The following is a 16,342-nucleotide window of genomic DNA, read 5'->3' as shown; positions in this document are numbered from 1 at the left end:
GCAGCGGGGCCGCCCCTCACGGCCCGCGGCCCTGGCAAGGCGCCGCCTCCCGCTCCCTCAGCGGCCCCGCCTCACAGCACCGCGGGGCCGGGAGCCTGCCAGGTACTGTATTCCAGTGAGAAAACGGACGAAAACCTGCGTGAGCAGAACCCCCAGCTAACACCGTGAGGTATTAGCCATGGGGAATGCCGGGGCCAGTGCGGACAGGAAGGAGAGCGGGCGTGCAGGTCTCACAGGTGTCCGCTGCTCGCAGGACCTGAGCCACCCAAATTTGCTTTCATTTCTGTTCCTGTTCTGCTTACGGGAGAGCCACCCAAATTTGCTTTCATTTCTGTTCCTGTTGGGCACGGAGCTGAAGGAAGGGGGTGTCCTGAGGAGGTGATCCCATGGGAAGCACCCACGAAGATCCCAGCCCTGAGGGAAGGCACAGGGAGTGACCACGGGGCCCGCCTGTGCCTCAGGTTGGTTTTAGAGCTAAATTAAATTGTGCTATTGCACATTTCCCCATAAGAAATGGCAGTATTATGTACCATTTTTCACGTGCTAAAGATCATGTTTCCTCAAAGCACCCACATTTCAATTTGTCCCAAAACACTGGCTTTCTGAATTGAAAATGCCCATGTTTAAGCTTTTCCTCAAGCTAGAATTTGTGGAAAATTTAAACAAAACTCCTTATCCTTTAATGAGTTACATGGAAATTAATGTAAATAGGTTCTGGATTAATTGTATTACTTGGCAGCCTGTAAAGAGTCTGCCTTTTTTACTGCTGTTCAATCCTTTACTCATGTAAATAATCCTCATTAGTGCTTTTTACCATGAGTAGGGGTTACAGAACCGAGACTGGAAGATGTATGTCCTTTGTGACAGATGGATGGTCTCTTGCAGCACCACAGACAGAAAAATGCACAATCCCTGTACTCACCAAAGACAGCAGAAAAACACTGCTGCTGAGATAATCTTCAGGAGGAAGATTACCAATATTTAATTAAAACCACACAGAGCAGATGCTCTGACTCTCTGCCAGGAAATCCCGCCATTACTTACATAAATTAAGCTGTGTCTCAGCATGGGGACTGGAGGGAGCAGCACACTTGTGCAGGAACACCACCTCCAATTTGATGGTACCTGTAATTTTGTCACCAATTTCCAGCACCATGCTGAGGCTGCAAGCCCTGGTTTGAGAATGTCAAGCAGACACTTGACTGAGCCCCTGTTTATTGCTGCTTCCTAAGGGCACATTTTTGCTCAAATTCGTGCAGAGTTTAAACTGAAACACATTTGCAACATCAGTGATTGTGCAGAAAAACTCATGAGGTCCTACTCATCTCCCAGCTGCAAATCACTGTGGTAAATATTAGCAGTTAGCAAAAACTGAGCACTTTTGCCCCATGAGCACCAGAAGCTGCATTTCTTCATTTTTCACTGTGCTGTCAGCCCAGCTGAGCACCCTGAGGAGAGCAGCACCCCGCAGGGCTGATGTTGGGATGTTTCATGGCAGGCCTGGGAAGAACACAAACCCATCAAATGAATTCTGAAAGCCTGGAAGAAGCCAGATGTCTGGTTCCCACTGTGTGAAATTGTGTTGATAATGGTTAAAAGTCACCACCTGCCATGGCAGGCTGCTGATAAAAGTGGAATACTGTAACTGGTGTGACACATGAGCACAGCTGAACACGTCATGAGAGTAGCTCGTTTTAAACTCAGGCAAATCATGGAATCATTAAGGTTGCAAAAGACCTCCAAGGTCAGGACCCACCTTTTACTGAATCCCACCACACCCACTAGACCCTATCACAAAGTGCCACGTCTACTTGTTTTTTGAACACTTCCAGGGATGGGGACTCCACCACTTCCCGAGGCAGCTTGTTCCAATGCTTAACCCACTCTTTCAGTGGGGAAATTTTCCCTAATATCCAAGCTGAACCCGCTTCCCCAATGCAGCTGGAGCCATTTCCTTTTGTCTTGTTACTTGGGAGGAGCAACTGGTCCCCATGTTGCCACAACCTCCTTTCAGGGAGGGCAGAGAGGCTCCTTTTCTTGAGCCTGAACACCCCCAGCTCCCCGTAGGATTTACCCTCTAGACCCTTCACCAGCTCTGTTCCCTTCTCTGGACACAAAATACTTTGCATTATTTTGGACAGAAAGGAACCCCATGGCTGCCTTCTGCCATAAATCCTCACGGAGAATGTTCTGCTCCATCAGGAACATAGGTTATGCCTTGTCAAGCTACACATTTCTCATGCTTTTAAATAAGCCAGCTCTGCTACCCTGGTGCAAGGGTGTACTTATTCCCAAGTTTAAGCCTGGGGCTTCTATTCTCTGTAACATTTTTTTAAAAGAACAATTAGTGATGATGAAAAACTAAAGATATGTTGAAATCAGGCATTGGCCCAGACATGCTGTATATTCTAGTTTTAGTTTTCTATTTATACATTATGTGTTTTATCCTTTACACTTAAAGAGTTTGATTCACTTTTTTGTTGTTTGAAACGATGAAAAATTAAATTAGAAATGGCAACTAGGGAATCAGTGACCTGCAAGTCTCGTATGTTATTCTTCCATTGAGTATGTTCAGCACTGCATGAATTTTTTTTCCAAGAGCACTATAGCTTGTAAAGTTTCAGTATGTTTCAGTATGCTCATTTGAAATAAGGTTTCCTTTAGAAATCATTGTTCTAGGGAACTGTGGTTTTGGAAAGGAAAAAGGAAAGGACACCTCGTATGATATTAACTTGCAGAGCAATTTTATTCTGCATTTGTTTAAATCTGCAGATTTTAAAATTGCCTTTAAATCAATCAATTTCCTGACAAGTTTTGCCTTCATAGTCTTATGACAATCTGGTCTTACAAGGTGAATCAAGTTGGTCATAAACCTCACTTCAGTCATATGGGAGGTGCATGTAACACACACCTAAAACTTCCTGGAGCACCAATGCATGACTTTATATGGGAAGAAGGGCAATGGTGGACATAATTTCTCCATGTTGTTTTAATTGCATTGCATTTAGTCTTGGTATTTTTAGCTCTGTCCACAAAATAATTACACAAATTTCTCCTGCAGGCCTCCCAGAACATGAGAAGTCATCTTTCTACTCACCAGGGACCGAAAGTGGCTCTGGTTGCCAAAGCCAGCTCTCTCATTGAGGTCAACAGGGAAACCACTGCCCACACCGTCGGGAGCCCAGCCGCAGGTAAGGAGGCACCGACGTGGCAGAACAGTCTGTGTGGGCAGCCCGACCACCAGCTGCCAGCGCGATAAGGGCGGCAGGGCCTCCCGTGCTGGGTGGGAATGGTTCAGCTGAGGACACACTGCCGTGCCAAGTGAGCAGCGGCCTGGGAAGGTCACTGGGCTCGCAGCGAGCTGGCAGCTCTTGGGCAGCACGTGTGCTCTGCCGGGCCGGAGGCGACTGCAGCGGGCAGGGGGTGCCTGATACGGGGCAGGACGGACCCTCTGCCTGGCCGGGAGTGTGTGCACAGCTGCTATCGTGGCTGCCAAGGCACCAGCCAAGGGCTGGCCTCTACCCTGCGGGACCACGGCACGGGCAAAGCCCTCCCGAGCACCAGCTGGAGCTGATCCACCACAGCCGCGGCTGCTGCGGGGCACAGACCGCACGGCAGCGCCTTGCCGAGGTGCCGGCCTGGGCCTGCCGCGGACAAGTGCCCCGAGGCGCAGCCCGATGGCCCTGGGGAGGAAGGGGCCGAGGCTCGAGGTGCGGCGGAGCCCGGGAGAGGGAGCCGTAGCCCCGCTGCCAGCCCGGGCCGGCGGCCGCGAGCCCGGCGGGGCGCGGGGCCGCGTTTGCAGGCGGCGGCGGGCACGGGGCGGCGGCGCCACCTGCCGGGCGGGGGCGGGACTGCGCGGGGGCGGGCCTGGCGGCGCCGCCGCAGCCGCGGGCACGGAGAGCGCGGGGCTGGGGCCGGCAGCAGCGGCGTTCACGGGGCGGGGCAGGCGCTGCGGGCGGCGTGGTGCCGCGGACATAGGTGGGCAATCTACACCGATGCGGGGAAAGAACGACGGCACTGCCCCCGTCAAAGAGGCCTGGCGGGCGCTTGAGCAGCCAGGCGGTAGCGTGGCCGAGTGGTCTAAGGCGCTGGATTTAGGCTCCAGTCATTTCGATGGCGTGGGTTCGAATCCCACCGCTGCCAAGTTGTTTTGTCCCCGCCGCGGCCGTTCCTTTTCGCCATCCGCACAGCAGAAAGAAGGCACTGCCCGGGCTGGGCACGGCAGGCCGCGAGTGCTGCGGGCTGTCAGTCACAGTCGTTAAAATCAGTATTGTAGAAAGTTGTGACAGGAACTAGAGAAAGGGGATTTTCCACTCTGTGTGTGTCTCTTGGTGTAAGAATAAAATGAGAAACACGAATTTTCAGGGGTTCTGCCTTTCAGTGGTGCTTTTGCATTACAGCACCCCGACCCACAGGCCTGGGTCCTGGGCTTTGCCTGCCCTGGATTCTCCTGGGGGGAGGTGCTAGTGTTTGCACCCTCCGGAATTCTCAAACCCATCCATGATTACTCCCCTCCAGACCATGATTTTTCAAGCTCTCATCGCTAGTCCTTTCCCAAGCTCTCTACTGTTCACATCTTGCCCTTGGTAGTTCTCTCTCCATGTTACAGGTTGGAAAGATGGACATGGGAAAGAGATTTCTCTGATAAAGTCCCACCGTGAGTGGTGGATGGGAAGGAGCTGGACTGTGCTTTAGGTCCATTTTAGCTGAACAGTAAGGTGAAAAGTACATTGTTCACTTTAGCTGCTGCAGGGATTTGCTCAATACAATTGCTGTATTTCAGAAATTTGGTGCCAAAACAGACTTGGGCCTTAAGTTCAGCTGAGGAGCAACTGAACTGTTTAGTTGTTGCCCTTAACTCCAGGAGGTGAAGGAAGCTGTACAAAGATCTGTGCAACCCATAGCAGCAGATTCCTCTACTGTGTCACAAATACACTTAACTAATGTAACTTACTTAGTAGCTTCCAATTTAACTAAAATACCCAGTTCTGACCTGTGAAAAGCCCTACCAGCACATACCCACAGCTCTGCACCAGGGGCAGGGCAGGGAGCAGGTCTGGGAAATTGTGCAGAGGCCAAGCAGCACGAACTTCAGCAAGGTTTCAAGTACAATTTTATTTTCCCTCAGATGTGGTGCTAGAGCTAATTCATGAAATCACACAATGTGCAGTCTCTGTAAGCCTGGTGTGTGTTACTTGCAGTAATCTGTTCTATCTGTGCCTTTGCTTGTTCCTCTGTTCCCCAAGGTTGTGAGCCTTGACAGAAGCTGTGGTCAGTCTTTCTTTTTATTTCAGCCATTTTTCTTCACTGGTGAAGCACTGCAGGCTGTCTGCAGCTCCTGTTTTTCCTGCAGGTTCTCATTTACTTCAGCAATCAATTTGGAAAGTTGTTGTTTTGGTTTGAAATAGAAACAACAATCTTGACTCTGGTTGTGTTTCAGTGATTTGGCAATTATTGTTTACTGTATTTTAATTTCTCAGGTCCAGCCACTTGTTTGTTATGATATTGTTTGTAAATTCAAAAGTAGCTGCCTCTGTTGCACTGTGCCAGTAACTATTGTGGAAGTTAGAATGATCTGGGTAGCAAATACTGTGACCGTGCAGTTCATGCAGGTCAGTGTCTTCTTTCTTTAAAAAAATGCAAAACTGAAAGGCCACCAAGTTTTGAAGAAAGAAAAAACAAAATTGAAATAACAATTAAAGTAAACAAAACCTTGAGGAAAAGCTTATAACGTGAGCGTGGTCTGGATTCAATGTAGTGGTCCACAGAATCAGCAAAGTCAAACTTCTGTGGGCGGTACCCCAGCTGAGCTCGTGCCTTGTCTATTCGAAATGTGTGAGTGACAGAAATGTTCTGTACCTGCAGGGAAAAGAGTCAACAGACAAAAAGGTATGACTACACAGGCAGCTGCAACAAACTCTAAATGGTAGCAAAGACACAGTTAAAGGAAATGTAAAATACAAGAAACCCCACAATATTACACCAATGTCCTATGAGTACTGCACACATTATTTTTAAAATTGTCCACTCAAAAGGAGATTCTTGAAAGCACAAAGAGACATTAAAAGATGCAAAGTAGAATCTGTAAATGTCCCCAGAAATGTTCTGCAAGTGTTCTCTTGCTTAGGTACTCAAAGAGTCAGACCAAAGTCATCTCATAGCTCCCCAAAGGCCCAGCCAAGGCATACAGGATACTGACCCTTGGAAGAGAGGAGCTGAAGAAGCCTCTCCCAGATTGTAAGCATAAGCTCTTTTCAAAAATCATGGCAACCAAGCACAATATATTGCCTAAATTGTACACAATGCCTGTATTTGCCCTGGAAACTGGAGGCTGAAGTAGCTCTGGGTGGATTTTACTTTCTGCTGACTGAAAGTCTCCCTCAGATGAACATGTATGGATCCCCTGGGAATTAAGGAAAGTTTACAAACACAGGCTTTACCTCATTTCTGGTCAGCAGTGGGGGCAGGTCAACAACTGGTCTCAGAATTGCATGAAGGTGCTCCATGAATGTGGCTGCATAACAAAATATTTCGACTTGAGGTAGACAGTAAATTGCTTTGTCACTGTGATTGTGACATCTGTCACACTAAATGCTCACTAAGGATAATCACAGACCTGAGAGCTCAAGGCACCATTGCTAACACCATCTAACCACTTGCTCACAAGGGGCTGGGTTTAATCTTAGTTATTGTGCTTGTGGAAAAAGGATTTGGAAAAGGGAAAAAAAGTTGGGCACAGATGTACTGAAAAGAGCATGAGGCTTCATAAAAAATATGGCAACAGAGAACTCAGTTGGATTCTGTCTGAGTTGCACTGGGGGGTTGATTCTGGAGAGAGCAAGACATTCACCTGTGCAGCAAAGCAGATGCTCTTCAGAATATTTCATAAAGTCATGGAGTTTTACATTTAACTTTTTGTATCATTAACTCCACTAAGTTATACATCTGTTAGGTCCTACATAAAACCTGTTTTAGTGAGACTTGAATAAGAGACATTCTGGTTTTAGCATACTGCACAGAGGTGAGTTTTACACTGCTGAACACTGGGTGAGCACACAGCATATTATTTTTAATACATGAAAATGAAAACTGTGGGCAAATAAAATTATATTACAGTTAGGAATGAGAGTAGCTTGAACAGGAAAGAGAAATGTTGATAAAATATTTTACCTGATGCATAGACTAAAGAAGTAGGAATACTTATCCATGGCTTACTGCAACCTAATCTTTCAAACTGAAAAAGATTTAAAAAAAACAATTAAAACCCTCAGAAACTTTAAACAAGTTTTAGCATTTCAATATAGAAGATATTTATGGAAATATTTACTGTTAAAACAGAAAAATTAATCATGGCTCTGAGTATTTACTATTTTTCATTTTTAAGGAGATGCTAGTTAAATGCCACCCACAGACACTATGTCATTTTTGTATCTTAAAAGAAGGAAAGAAATTACAATAATTAATCAAAATGTCATTGTGAGCTGATACCTAATTTAACATCATGACATGTTTATGGTTTTGAGCCTATCATTAACAACAACACAGTATTTTGAAAAGAATGAACAGATGAATACTTAAGATTTACATTCTTTGCCCACCCAAAATGCCCATTATTCCCATCTGCATGCCCCATAAATGGGGACAGTAACAGCTCAGGACAGGCTGCTGGTGTAGTTGGTCCTTTGGTCTCAGGGAAGACATTTGCTTTAACATGGTATTTTGGGTGGGCTTTCTTACAGTGCTAATCACGCTGAAATTCAAGCAGGAATTAAACCCACATTCAGAGAGTTCCATGTGGAATTCTCCCACCCAAAGCAAACATACAAAATGTAGAATGCACACAAAAGCTGGAGCTGCATACAGTTAAAGAAATGAATGTACTTGGAGATCAGGATTGCACGTACAAGGGGAGTTAGCCATTCAAAAAGGTTGGATTTTTCTCCATCATGAATGAAATACACCTGGCCACTCTGTTAAAGAGGTAGAGAAGAGACAGGTCAGTAAAAATAATACTGCATATCTATTGACTTCTTTTTCTTTATCTCACCCCTTATGAACAGCTTAAAAATAATACAGCAATATCAAATATGAGTGGATGCACACAAGAGTCACAAACTCTGCTTGTGTTTCATTCAGTGGCACTGTTGGGTGCAGCAGAATTGGTGAACAGGTGGCTTGTGTGGTTGACATGCCTTGGAATAAATGGTTTATTACAGGTGTGCCTGTTCTGTAACAGCTGTACTGACTGTGCAGAGGCACAGGAGCTGGTGCTGATCTCACTGGTGCTGCTGGCACGTGGCACCAAAGGGTGGGACATGTTCTGCTCTGGCTCTAGGTAAGGATCACTGGAATCCAGAAGACCCCCATGTAAACAGGCTCTACATTGCTGCTTTCCTTTTGCTTTCAGGGTTTTAGAAAAAGTAGTTTAATCCACTTGGAACCCCTTTCTAATATACTCTCAGGGCAATGCTTCTAGGAGATTAAAAACCTGTATTTACAAGGAGGAAAACCGTTGTGACTGTTTTTGAAAGCAATAACCCCAAATGAAATGTGTCTCTGTTGGCACATGGTATGGGAAGAACTGACCATCACAGTTCAGAACATTAAATCTGGATCTGTACAGGGGAACAGAATGAATCTGCCTGAACTTCCACTTTCACTTCCAACATAGCAAACATTCTTTGCTCATCTTCCAGAAATTATAAATTTTGCATTTAAAAAATGCAAAGATGGAGACATTCTTACAGAACTGAATATTCCATCTCTTAACCAACAGCAAGAGCCAACACTGTGCCCAATCCCACATTGCTCACTGATCAGCTGAAAACACAGACAACAATGTAAGCTGAAGGACAAAAACTCTAATTACTGCAGTGGTTACTGTAGCACAGGATACAGTGGCAGATCCACTGTCAAGTGAGACCTGTGGTGGTTTTACTGTGTACTTACAGCTATGTAGTTCTTTTCAGGGGTGAGAGCTTCAGCAGCTAGAATATGAGCTTGTACAAAATTCTCTACATGTATCCAGTTCATTTGAACAGTAGGGTCCCCAAACTTGAAGCTAAGCAGCCTTCTCTCAATAATTTTCTGTAGATGTAAACAAACATGAAACCATAACAAAATGATTTTTAGAATGAGGTAAAGTGTACTTTCTTGTCCAGATAAATGTAGGTTTAGCTCTACTTAAAAAAAAAAAGGAAATACATTCATCAAAAATATTCAAGGGAACTACTCTTGAGAAAATATCAAAAGACGTATTGCAATATGTCCTGAATTTACAAAAAATACAAGTCTGCTCTAGGGATAAGTAAAATATTGTATGGAAAGGTAAGTTACAGCTCTGAGTGGATCAAAAGTGTTCACTAAATTGGATCAAATTTAGCAAATAGCTTTGGCTAGGAAAACCTGGAGGATACACTTTGGCTGGAAGGAAAGCATCCCAGTTTTCTTTGAACAGGTAAATTTTAGAAACTGCAAAACGTGATATTTGCATAACGCCTTAAAATTGGCTCCAAAAAATAAAGCTCAAAATCAAATAGAAATTTTAAAATATTATATTTTTAAAGGGGCTAAAATAAAATCTCAGATTTAACTAAAATCACATTTTCTATTCTTAAAATTATTTACAAGATGATAACATATAATTTGGCTGACTGCAATATCATTTCCTACCTCAGCCACAAACCAAAAATATCTATTATGTGCTCAACTTGAATCTATTATTTCCTGAAAGCTGTGTATAACTTTATATTACACTAATTCTTTTAAAATCACTGGCTCACAGAATTCTACAGGGACCATGTTCTAAAGGTCATCTGCTGGCCCTGCAGTTTAAAAGCAAGTGAAAAAGAGTAAAATGTGAACAGCTCAGCTGCTGCCCTCCAGTAACCTGGTGTCCCAAAGGGTGCTTGCAGCTCTGGGACCTGCTTCATTGGACAGTGAAAGCTCTTCATAGTTGACACTGGAAATAAGATATTTGACTGTATCTCTTTTCATTAATATTTAATACCATTTGGTGTAAGTTGCATGTAAACAGACATTTGAAATATCATGGACTGGCCTGAATCTTAGAGTAATCATTAAATTATAAAGCTGGATTTTCATGTGTTTGTATTTAATTTTTAAAAAAGGCTTTTAAAATCTACACTTTACAGATATAATGCATGTTAAAAAAAGTTATAATATCCTCAGCAGATGATTGAATTGTTGAATTGCTACCCAATAAGATCAGTCAATTTATAATACAAATAAGTGATGCTCCTTTCAGCTTTTTAAACATATCATAGAAAAGTGCTGATTAAAAAATCCAGATGACATACTGCTAGCCTTGGCAAGTGCCTCTGCTCCTCTGGTCCATAGATTCCTGGTGGGCGAAGGACACACGTGTGGAGTGTTCCACCTCCTAGGACATGGGAAAAGATCATTCTTAAGAGACCTTCACATCACCACTCTGGATCTTTGTTTGTATGAACCAAAGGCTGAGGCAGCAGAACTTACTCTAAATTCATTTCACTACCTTAAAAAAACAATACATACCAAAAGGTGCTGCATTAGTAGTTGGATAATAAGATGGGAGAATCAGAGCATGCAAAATAGCAAGAAAAGATTCAGAGAAGTCCCGAAAGCATAATTGTGTTCCTAGAAAATACCAGATATTTAAAAATCTCTTTCTAATCAGTCCCTTGTCCCTGTGCCAGTGAATGTGTTGGCTGTGGTGATGAGTTCACTGAAGTGAGCAGGTTGTTGAAAAATATATTGGATAGTGGAATGAAACCAACTAATGCCATACAAAATTACAGATGGGAAGCAGTGACCTGTTAGCAGTACAAGGTAGAGCTGAAAGATCCCCTCAGCAGCAGGGGCAGCTCCCACTGGAGTGAGGTAGAAGCTCTTGACAATTTCAGTGGGATCATAATAATCAAATCCTCCCTTGGCTGTTTCATCATCTGCTAATAACTGTTCTTAACAGTACTTGTAAACATATAAAATATCAGTCCTGCTACGGCACAGAATCAAAATGGATGTTTGGTTCTATTTCACTGACAAATTTCACTCTGTATTGGTCCTGTAATTAGGAGAGGCTTTGATGTGAAGAGCTGCTAAGGAAATAGAGGGGGAAAAACCACCTTTTCTTATTTTGAACAAAATAATTTTGTTGGGATGGAGCTCCCATTGTGGACTTTCCATCTGTTATAACCCTCTGCAAGTATCAAGTGAAGAGTCTTTTCTCTAAGTTGTCCACAGCTAAATTTAGCTCAGTATCACTTGGTCCCATAGAATCATGTTGCACTTTACATTAATTTGTTTTGCACTAGCAGTTATAGTATCTCACAGGTGAGCTTAAGTATTCAAGTGTATAACTGGCTTCCTCAACATGGAAAACTTTGGGAAGCACTAATAAATAATTCCAGGCCCTAGGCTCAGGTACCTACTTCAGATTTTAATATATAACTTGAGGGGGTGTGTGGATGTAACAATTGAATCAGCATTCGTGTTTTGCTTATATTGCATGAGACAGTGACATTAAACACTTGTTTTTGTTTAATTCATAGCTGTCTTATTACTTTTCATTGACATATTGAACTTACTGCTACCATGCTAAAACCTTTTACAGACATTGTGGGAACTTAAAACCAATTAAAAATAATTTTTAAATGAAAACACTTTAATTTGTGAGAGGTTAGTAACTTAATTTCATAACTTCTGAGCAATCTTGTCCACTAAGGATTGCTAGAGGACACAGGATTTTGGGGAGGAGCAAGAGGAGGAAGAGTAAATTCACCTATGAATTCATGCTCAGACAAAAGTACCTTCTAGTGAAGATCCATTAGCTGCCAGTACCATTTGTTCTGCAATCGATTTGGTTCTGGAGTAGTGATCAACGAGCTACAGAGAAAAAGCAAATACATTTGTAACTGTTCCTCAAATGATGGGACAGAGAGGCATCTCTTCTTCACTGGTTTTCACTTAGCAGATGGCAACAAATGCCTCAAAGTACAGAAGTTGTGAGGAATTAGGTTCGGGGTAAAACACATGAATATTTCTAGGGTAAGGAAGCATTTTTGTATATGCAAATGTGGTTAATTAATTTCAGCACATTTGAGAAGCAATAAATATATGTATGTTTTGAATGCTGCCAGGAATGTAATTGATCACTGCTTTGTAATCTGGATTTCTTCTTCAGGTAACGGAAAAGTCAAAAGCCAAGTTTTGAAGTCATTACACTTGGTCTGAAGTATCCTGCTCACTTCCATGGGGCATTGTCCCAGAAAAAGTGTTATTTAAAATGTTATTAAAAATATTCATATTTTATCTCCATCTCTACTTCTTGAAAGATAGTGAAGTACTTGATGGAGAGAGGAGGGACACAAAAAACAACTGTGTATGCAAAGCAGCCAGAAGTAGTTTCTCTATTTTAATTAAATGCAATAAGACCATATAAAAATAGGCTGCTTTTCCAGATCAGCTCTACCTTGAATATATGTCATCCTCTAAGGGAAAACCAGGAAAATCATGTGGATAATAAATAGCTAAAGAGGCACCAAGCCATATAACAGAATCCTCATGTCCAGGTGGAATAGCCCTGATGTTAATACGGCACTGTGGGAGTTATTTTCCAAAATCAAGACCTTAATAGGAAAACAAAGAAATATATACTTTGATGCACATAAAACTTATGTGCCAAGGTTGTAAATAGCATCTTCAAAGAGTGTAAAGAGTTTTCTTTCATAGAATGACAATGATTTGGGTTGAAGGGGACTTCAGTGATCATCTTGTTCTGATCCCCTCTTCCATGGGCAGGGACACCTCCCTCTAGACCAGGTTGCTAAAATTCTCATTCCACCTGGCCTTTCTTGTGCCTGGATGCTTGCATCAGGCAAAACTCTGTCATAAAAACTCCAGGCTTTTTCAGAAACATGGAAGTAAACAGAGAAAATTGAGAATAGAATACAATGAAATACCTTGTCAATTGGGAAATACGGCAGAGATTCCTCATCCCCATCTTCAATGGGAAGCCCTCCAAACACCACATTCACTGAGCTGGTGTAGACCAGCCGGGGGATGTTCTTTTGTTTGCAGGCTGCAGCAATGAATAATCAATTACTTTAGTGGAAAATTATTTGGGAAAAAAGTTTGTGTGCCATTTTTTCTAAGTGTCAAATCTTAAGAGAAAATCCTTCCATTCTGTGACTGGGTGAGTTGAAATGCAGAGCATATTCAAAGGGAAGACATCAGTGCTTCACATGCTGGCACATCCTAAGCTGGGTGCCTCAGGAGAGCTCCTCCAGCCTGCTGGCATCAGGACAGAAGTCCTTCTGCCTCCAGGGCTGCTCACTGCCTGTACACAAGCTGTTAGCAAGCAGGTTAACTACTACAAAATACACAGGGAATTGGTTAACTCCTTACATGGGACATCAGTCAAGGTGCTGAACAGCTGAAGTAGGTGAAGTAGTGCTGGCTCTCATATCACACCTCGTAGCAGAACTGAGCATGACCCCCCCCACCCCGTGACATGTTTCCTCATTTTCTGCCAGCAATGTAAAGTACTTGGTGACAGACAGAGTGTGCCAAAAAGGCCAACTGGCTTTCTCCAAACTGGATATGATGTTTGATATGCTGTACTAACACCCAGTGGCACAGTTAAATACGTACCATTAAGGATGAATCTTGTTCCATTAATGTTTACAGTTTCAATCTCTTTTTTATGCAACTAGGAAAAGAAAAAAATTGTGCATTTTATAGTAATAATACATACTCAGTTCAATAGGGGGATGTTATAAACATCCCCAAATAAACATAATTTAGTGCTTTGATTATTAAAAATGTCATTTAGACTGCTGTTTCAGACTTAAAGAAGTCTAATCATTATTTTTAAACTATACCTGTATTTTTCTTGTATTATTAAAGACTAGTCTGCTTGAAGCGAAGAAAATTGTAGTGCTTCTAAAAATATATGTCCAGTTATTACATATCTTGCAGCAGTATGTTAAATATCTGTGTTTCAGTAGCACTTTAGTGACCAGTTGCCTCTAACCAGAGCAATTCCAATTATGCATTGCTCAGTGGCAAACAACTTTTGAGTGAGCTGTTCTATCCAGACAGGGCAATTACTGAAGTTCCTCTTATTAAAGAAAGTAAGAAAGAGGTGTGTTTGTGTGTGGATGTGTGTGTGTGCGTGCTTGTAACTGTAATTATAAAACTGTGACTCAGAGTCCTACATCAAGTGCATCTGTACAGCTTTTTACCCAACGGTGAACAATTAAAGACTTCAAATATTGTTATAATTCAGATATATGAAGTCATTTATAATTTAGTTAAGGTTTTGTTCCTCCTAGTGACCTTACACCTAGGAGGTCCATGTGAAGGTTTAGAGAAGAATCAGGGTTTTGGAGGAAACCAGCCTCCCTTGTCCTTCATTTTGTTTTCACAGTATTTCAGAACTTTTCAATGCCACTTCCATCTCAAACACCTTCCCAGGGTGCTGGTGGAACCTCGAATGAAGAGGAAATCACTGCAAGCAGCCTGCTTGCAGCTGGCACTCAAACTGGCACAGAGCAATTTACCAGAAACTGGGGCAATGTGAAGAAATTAAATCTGTCATGCAGTGTTACAGCATCAAAGTCTCTCACCCTCCATGAGGGCAGTCACACAGAACAAAACCAAAACTATGTGGACTCACCTGCTGTGTTCCTGACATTCCATATGAAGCTACGTGAAACACACAGTCAGCCCCTTCACAGACTGACAGTATGGCACGGTAATCCCTGATATCTGTCTGTAATACACAAGAACAAATATTTGGACGTGAGATCAAAGCTGCAGGTGAGCATTTGTCATACAGTGGGTTAGCACAGAGGGAATCCATATACAGAATGCATATATAGAACTGTACTTGCTGTACAAGTATCCTGGGACTCAAAACTGGGCACACCTCCCTGCTTGCTGATAATTATATTTTTCTTCCATAGAACCCAACGAACTTTAAAGACATTCATTAAGGTTCACTATAGTCCTGTGTTTATTCTACAGGTGGTTAAACTAAGGCCTAGATGAAGGCAGGATCCTGAGGAGTCAGGAGTGAAACTGCTCCATGCATTACAGGTTTTGCTGGTTTCCTTATTTCAGATATACTAAAATCCATTCACCAAAACTCATGTGGGATGTTCACACAGTTAAAAAGATTACTGAAATTTGAAATAGTTGGCAATAGCTATTTGGATTCAGTGAAAACTAGGAAGACATTATGGAAAAGGCAAATGAAGTAACTTTGACTGTTGGGAAGATATTATTTGTCATACCTCGATCCACACCACTCCACTGGGAATCACCCACAAAGGCTTGTGTATGTCACACAGAACAACAGAAGCTCCTATGCTGGCAAGAGCACATCCCAGCTTGTATCCACAATAGCCACCACCTCCTGTCACCACGGCTCTCATACTGATTCTATTGAGTGCTCCAGCATGTTTGCTCCGTTTGCAGTCAGGGTTTCGCTGATAGGGTGATGTTACTCCACTCATTTTTGGTTTTGTGTCCATGAAATACTGTCCGGCACTACCAGATACAGGTAACAATTCCTTCTACACGGAGAAAATTGCTCCATAACACTCCTGGATGCAGACAATTTCAGGGAGTTTCATATTGACAAGATCTAGTCACAGCAGCAAAATCTGGCTTTAATGCAGCCTGCCTAAGAGAGATAAAGACAAAAGCAACCCAAAATTTACAGTGCCCAGTTTACTGCCAAGACAGACGTCTGAGAGAAGTTGTATTTCCAGCTTCTTTCTAAGTACCAGCAGCTAAACATAAATTAAGAATACACTGAGTTGTTATCATTGGCAGTGCTGGAGTTGAGGTAGATGAGGATGTCAGGAGGGAAGAGGGACGCCTGATCCTTATAACTTTAGAAGGTGTATCAGAGAACAAGGCTATCAAATCCCTTGCTTTCGAGGGGAACTCGAATAAAATAGCTGCTATACTATAGAAAGGGTCAACGACTGCATTAAGAAAAAAATAATAGCGAATCACTTATTTTTCCGAACATGGGGGTTCTTGCCCTTCTAGGGGTTCCTCACCGGCAGTCAGGACATTTCAGAGGCCGTGGCTACGGACTCCCTCCGACACCCAGTCCTGCCCCGGCCGCAATTAAACATTCAAAGCCACCCGAGCCCCGCCGGGGCTCTCTGCATGTCGCCTGCAGATCGGCCGGGGGCAGCAGGGCCTCGTGCTGGGCCGGGCCCCCGCCCCGGCCGCGGGCGGCCCCGCGGGCGGCGCCGTTGGGGCCGTTGGGGGCGCGGGCAGCCCCGCGGGGCCGCCCCGGGCACGGCGTCCGGCCCCCGAC

General features: G+C 43.3%; 1 protein-coding gene and 1 non-coding gene across 3 annotated transcripts; one reads left to right on the top strand and one right to left on the bottom strand.

Annotated features, from left to right (window-relative positions):
* The first annotated feature begins 4,061 nt into the window (after nt 1-4,061).
* TRNAL-UAG (transfer RNA leucine (anticodon UAG)) lies at nt 4,062-4,143 on the top strand. The gene has a single exon. It is a non-coding gene; the product is annotated as a tRNA-Leu (tRNA).
* Nucleotides 4,144-5,096: 953 nt separating this feature from the next.
* LOC135281453 (putative short-chain dehydrogenase/reductase family 42E member 2) lies at nt 5,097-16,236 on the bottom strand. 2 transcript variants are annotated; one of them, XM_064390308.1, is made up of 12 exons: nt 16,077-16,236; nt 15,300-15,691; nt 14,681-14,776; nt 13,654-13,711; nt 12,963-13,081; nt 11,811-11,886; nt 10,320-10,402; nt 8,950-9,087; nt 7,905-7,970; nt 7,171-7,234; nt 6,441-6,514; nt 5,097-5,859 (listed from the first exon to the last, which is right to left on the bottom strand). In XM_064390308.1, exons 2-12 carry the CDS (start codon nt 15,537-15,539, stop codon nt 5,614-5,616), a joined length of 1,260 nt encoding a protein of 419 aa, XP_064246378.1. In that variant the 5' UTR covers nt 15,540-15,691; nt 16,077-16,236; the 3' UTR covers nt 5,097-5,613. The 2 variants fall into 2 exon arrangements, with proteins under 2 accessions (XP_064246378.1, XP_064246379.1); XM_064390309.1 differs by having other exon boundaries at nt 15,300-15,687; nt 16,077-16,229.
* Nucleotides 16,237-16,342: the final 106 nt, after the last annotated feature.

The sequence above is a fragment of the Passer domesticus genome, chromosome 15, assembly GCF_036417665.1.
Source record: "Passer domesticus isolate bPasDom1 chromosome 15, bPasDom1.hap1, whole genome shotgun sequence".
In the NCBI taxonomy this organism is placed as follows: Eukaryota; Metazoa; Chordata; class Aves; order Passeriformes; family Passeridae; genus Passer; species Passer domesticus.
The sequence above is the reverse complement of the archived record's forward strand: the minus strand, read 5'-3'. Positions and strand labels throughout refer to the sequence as shown.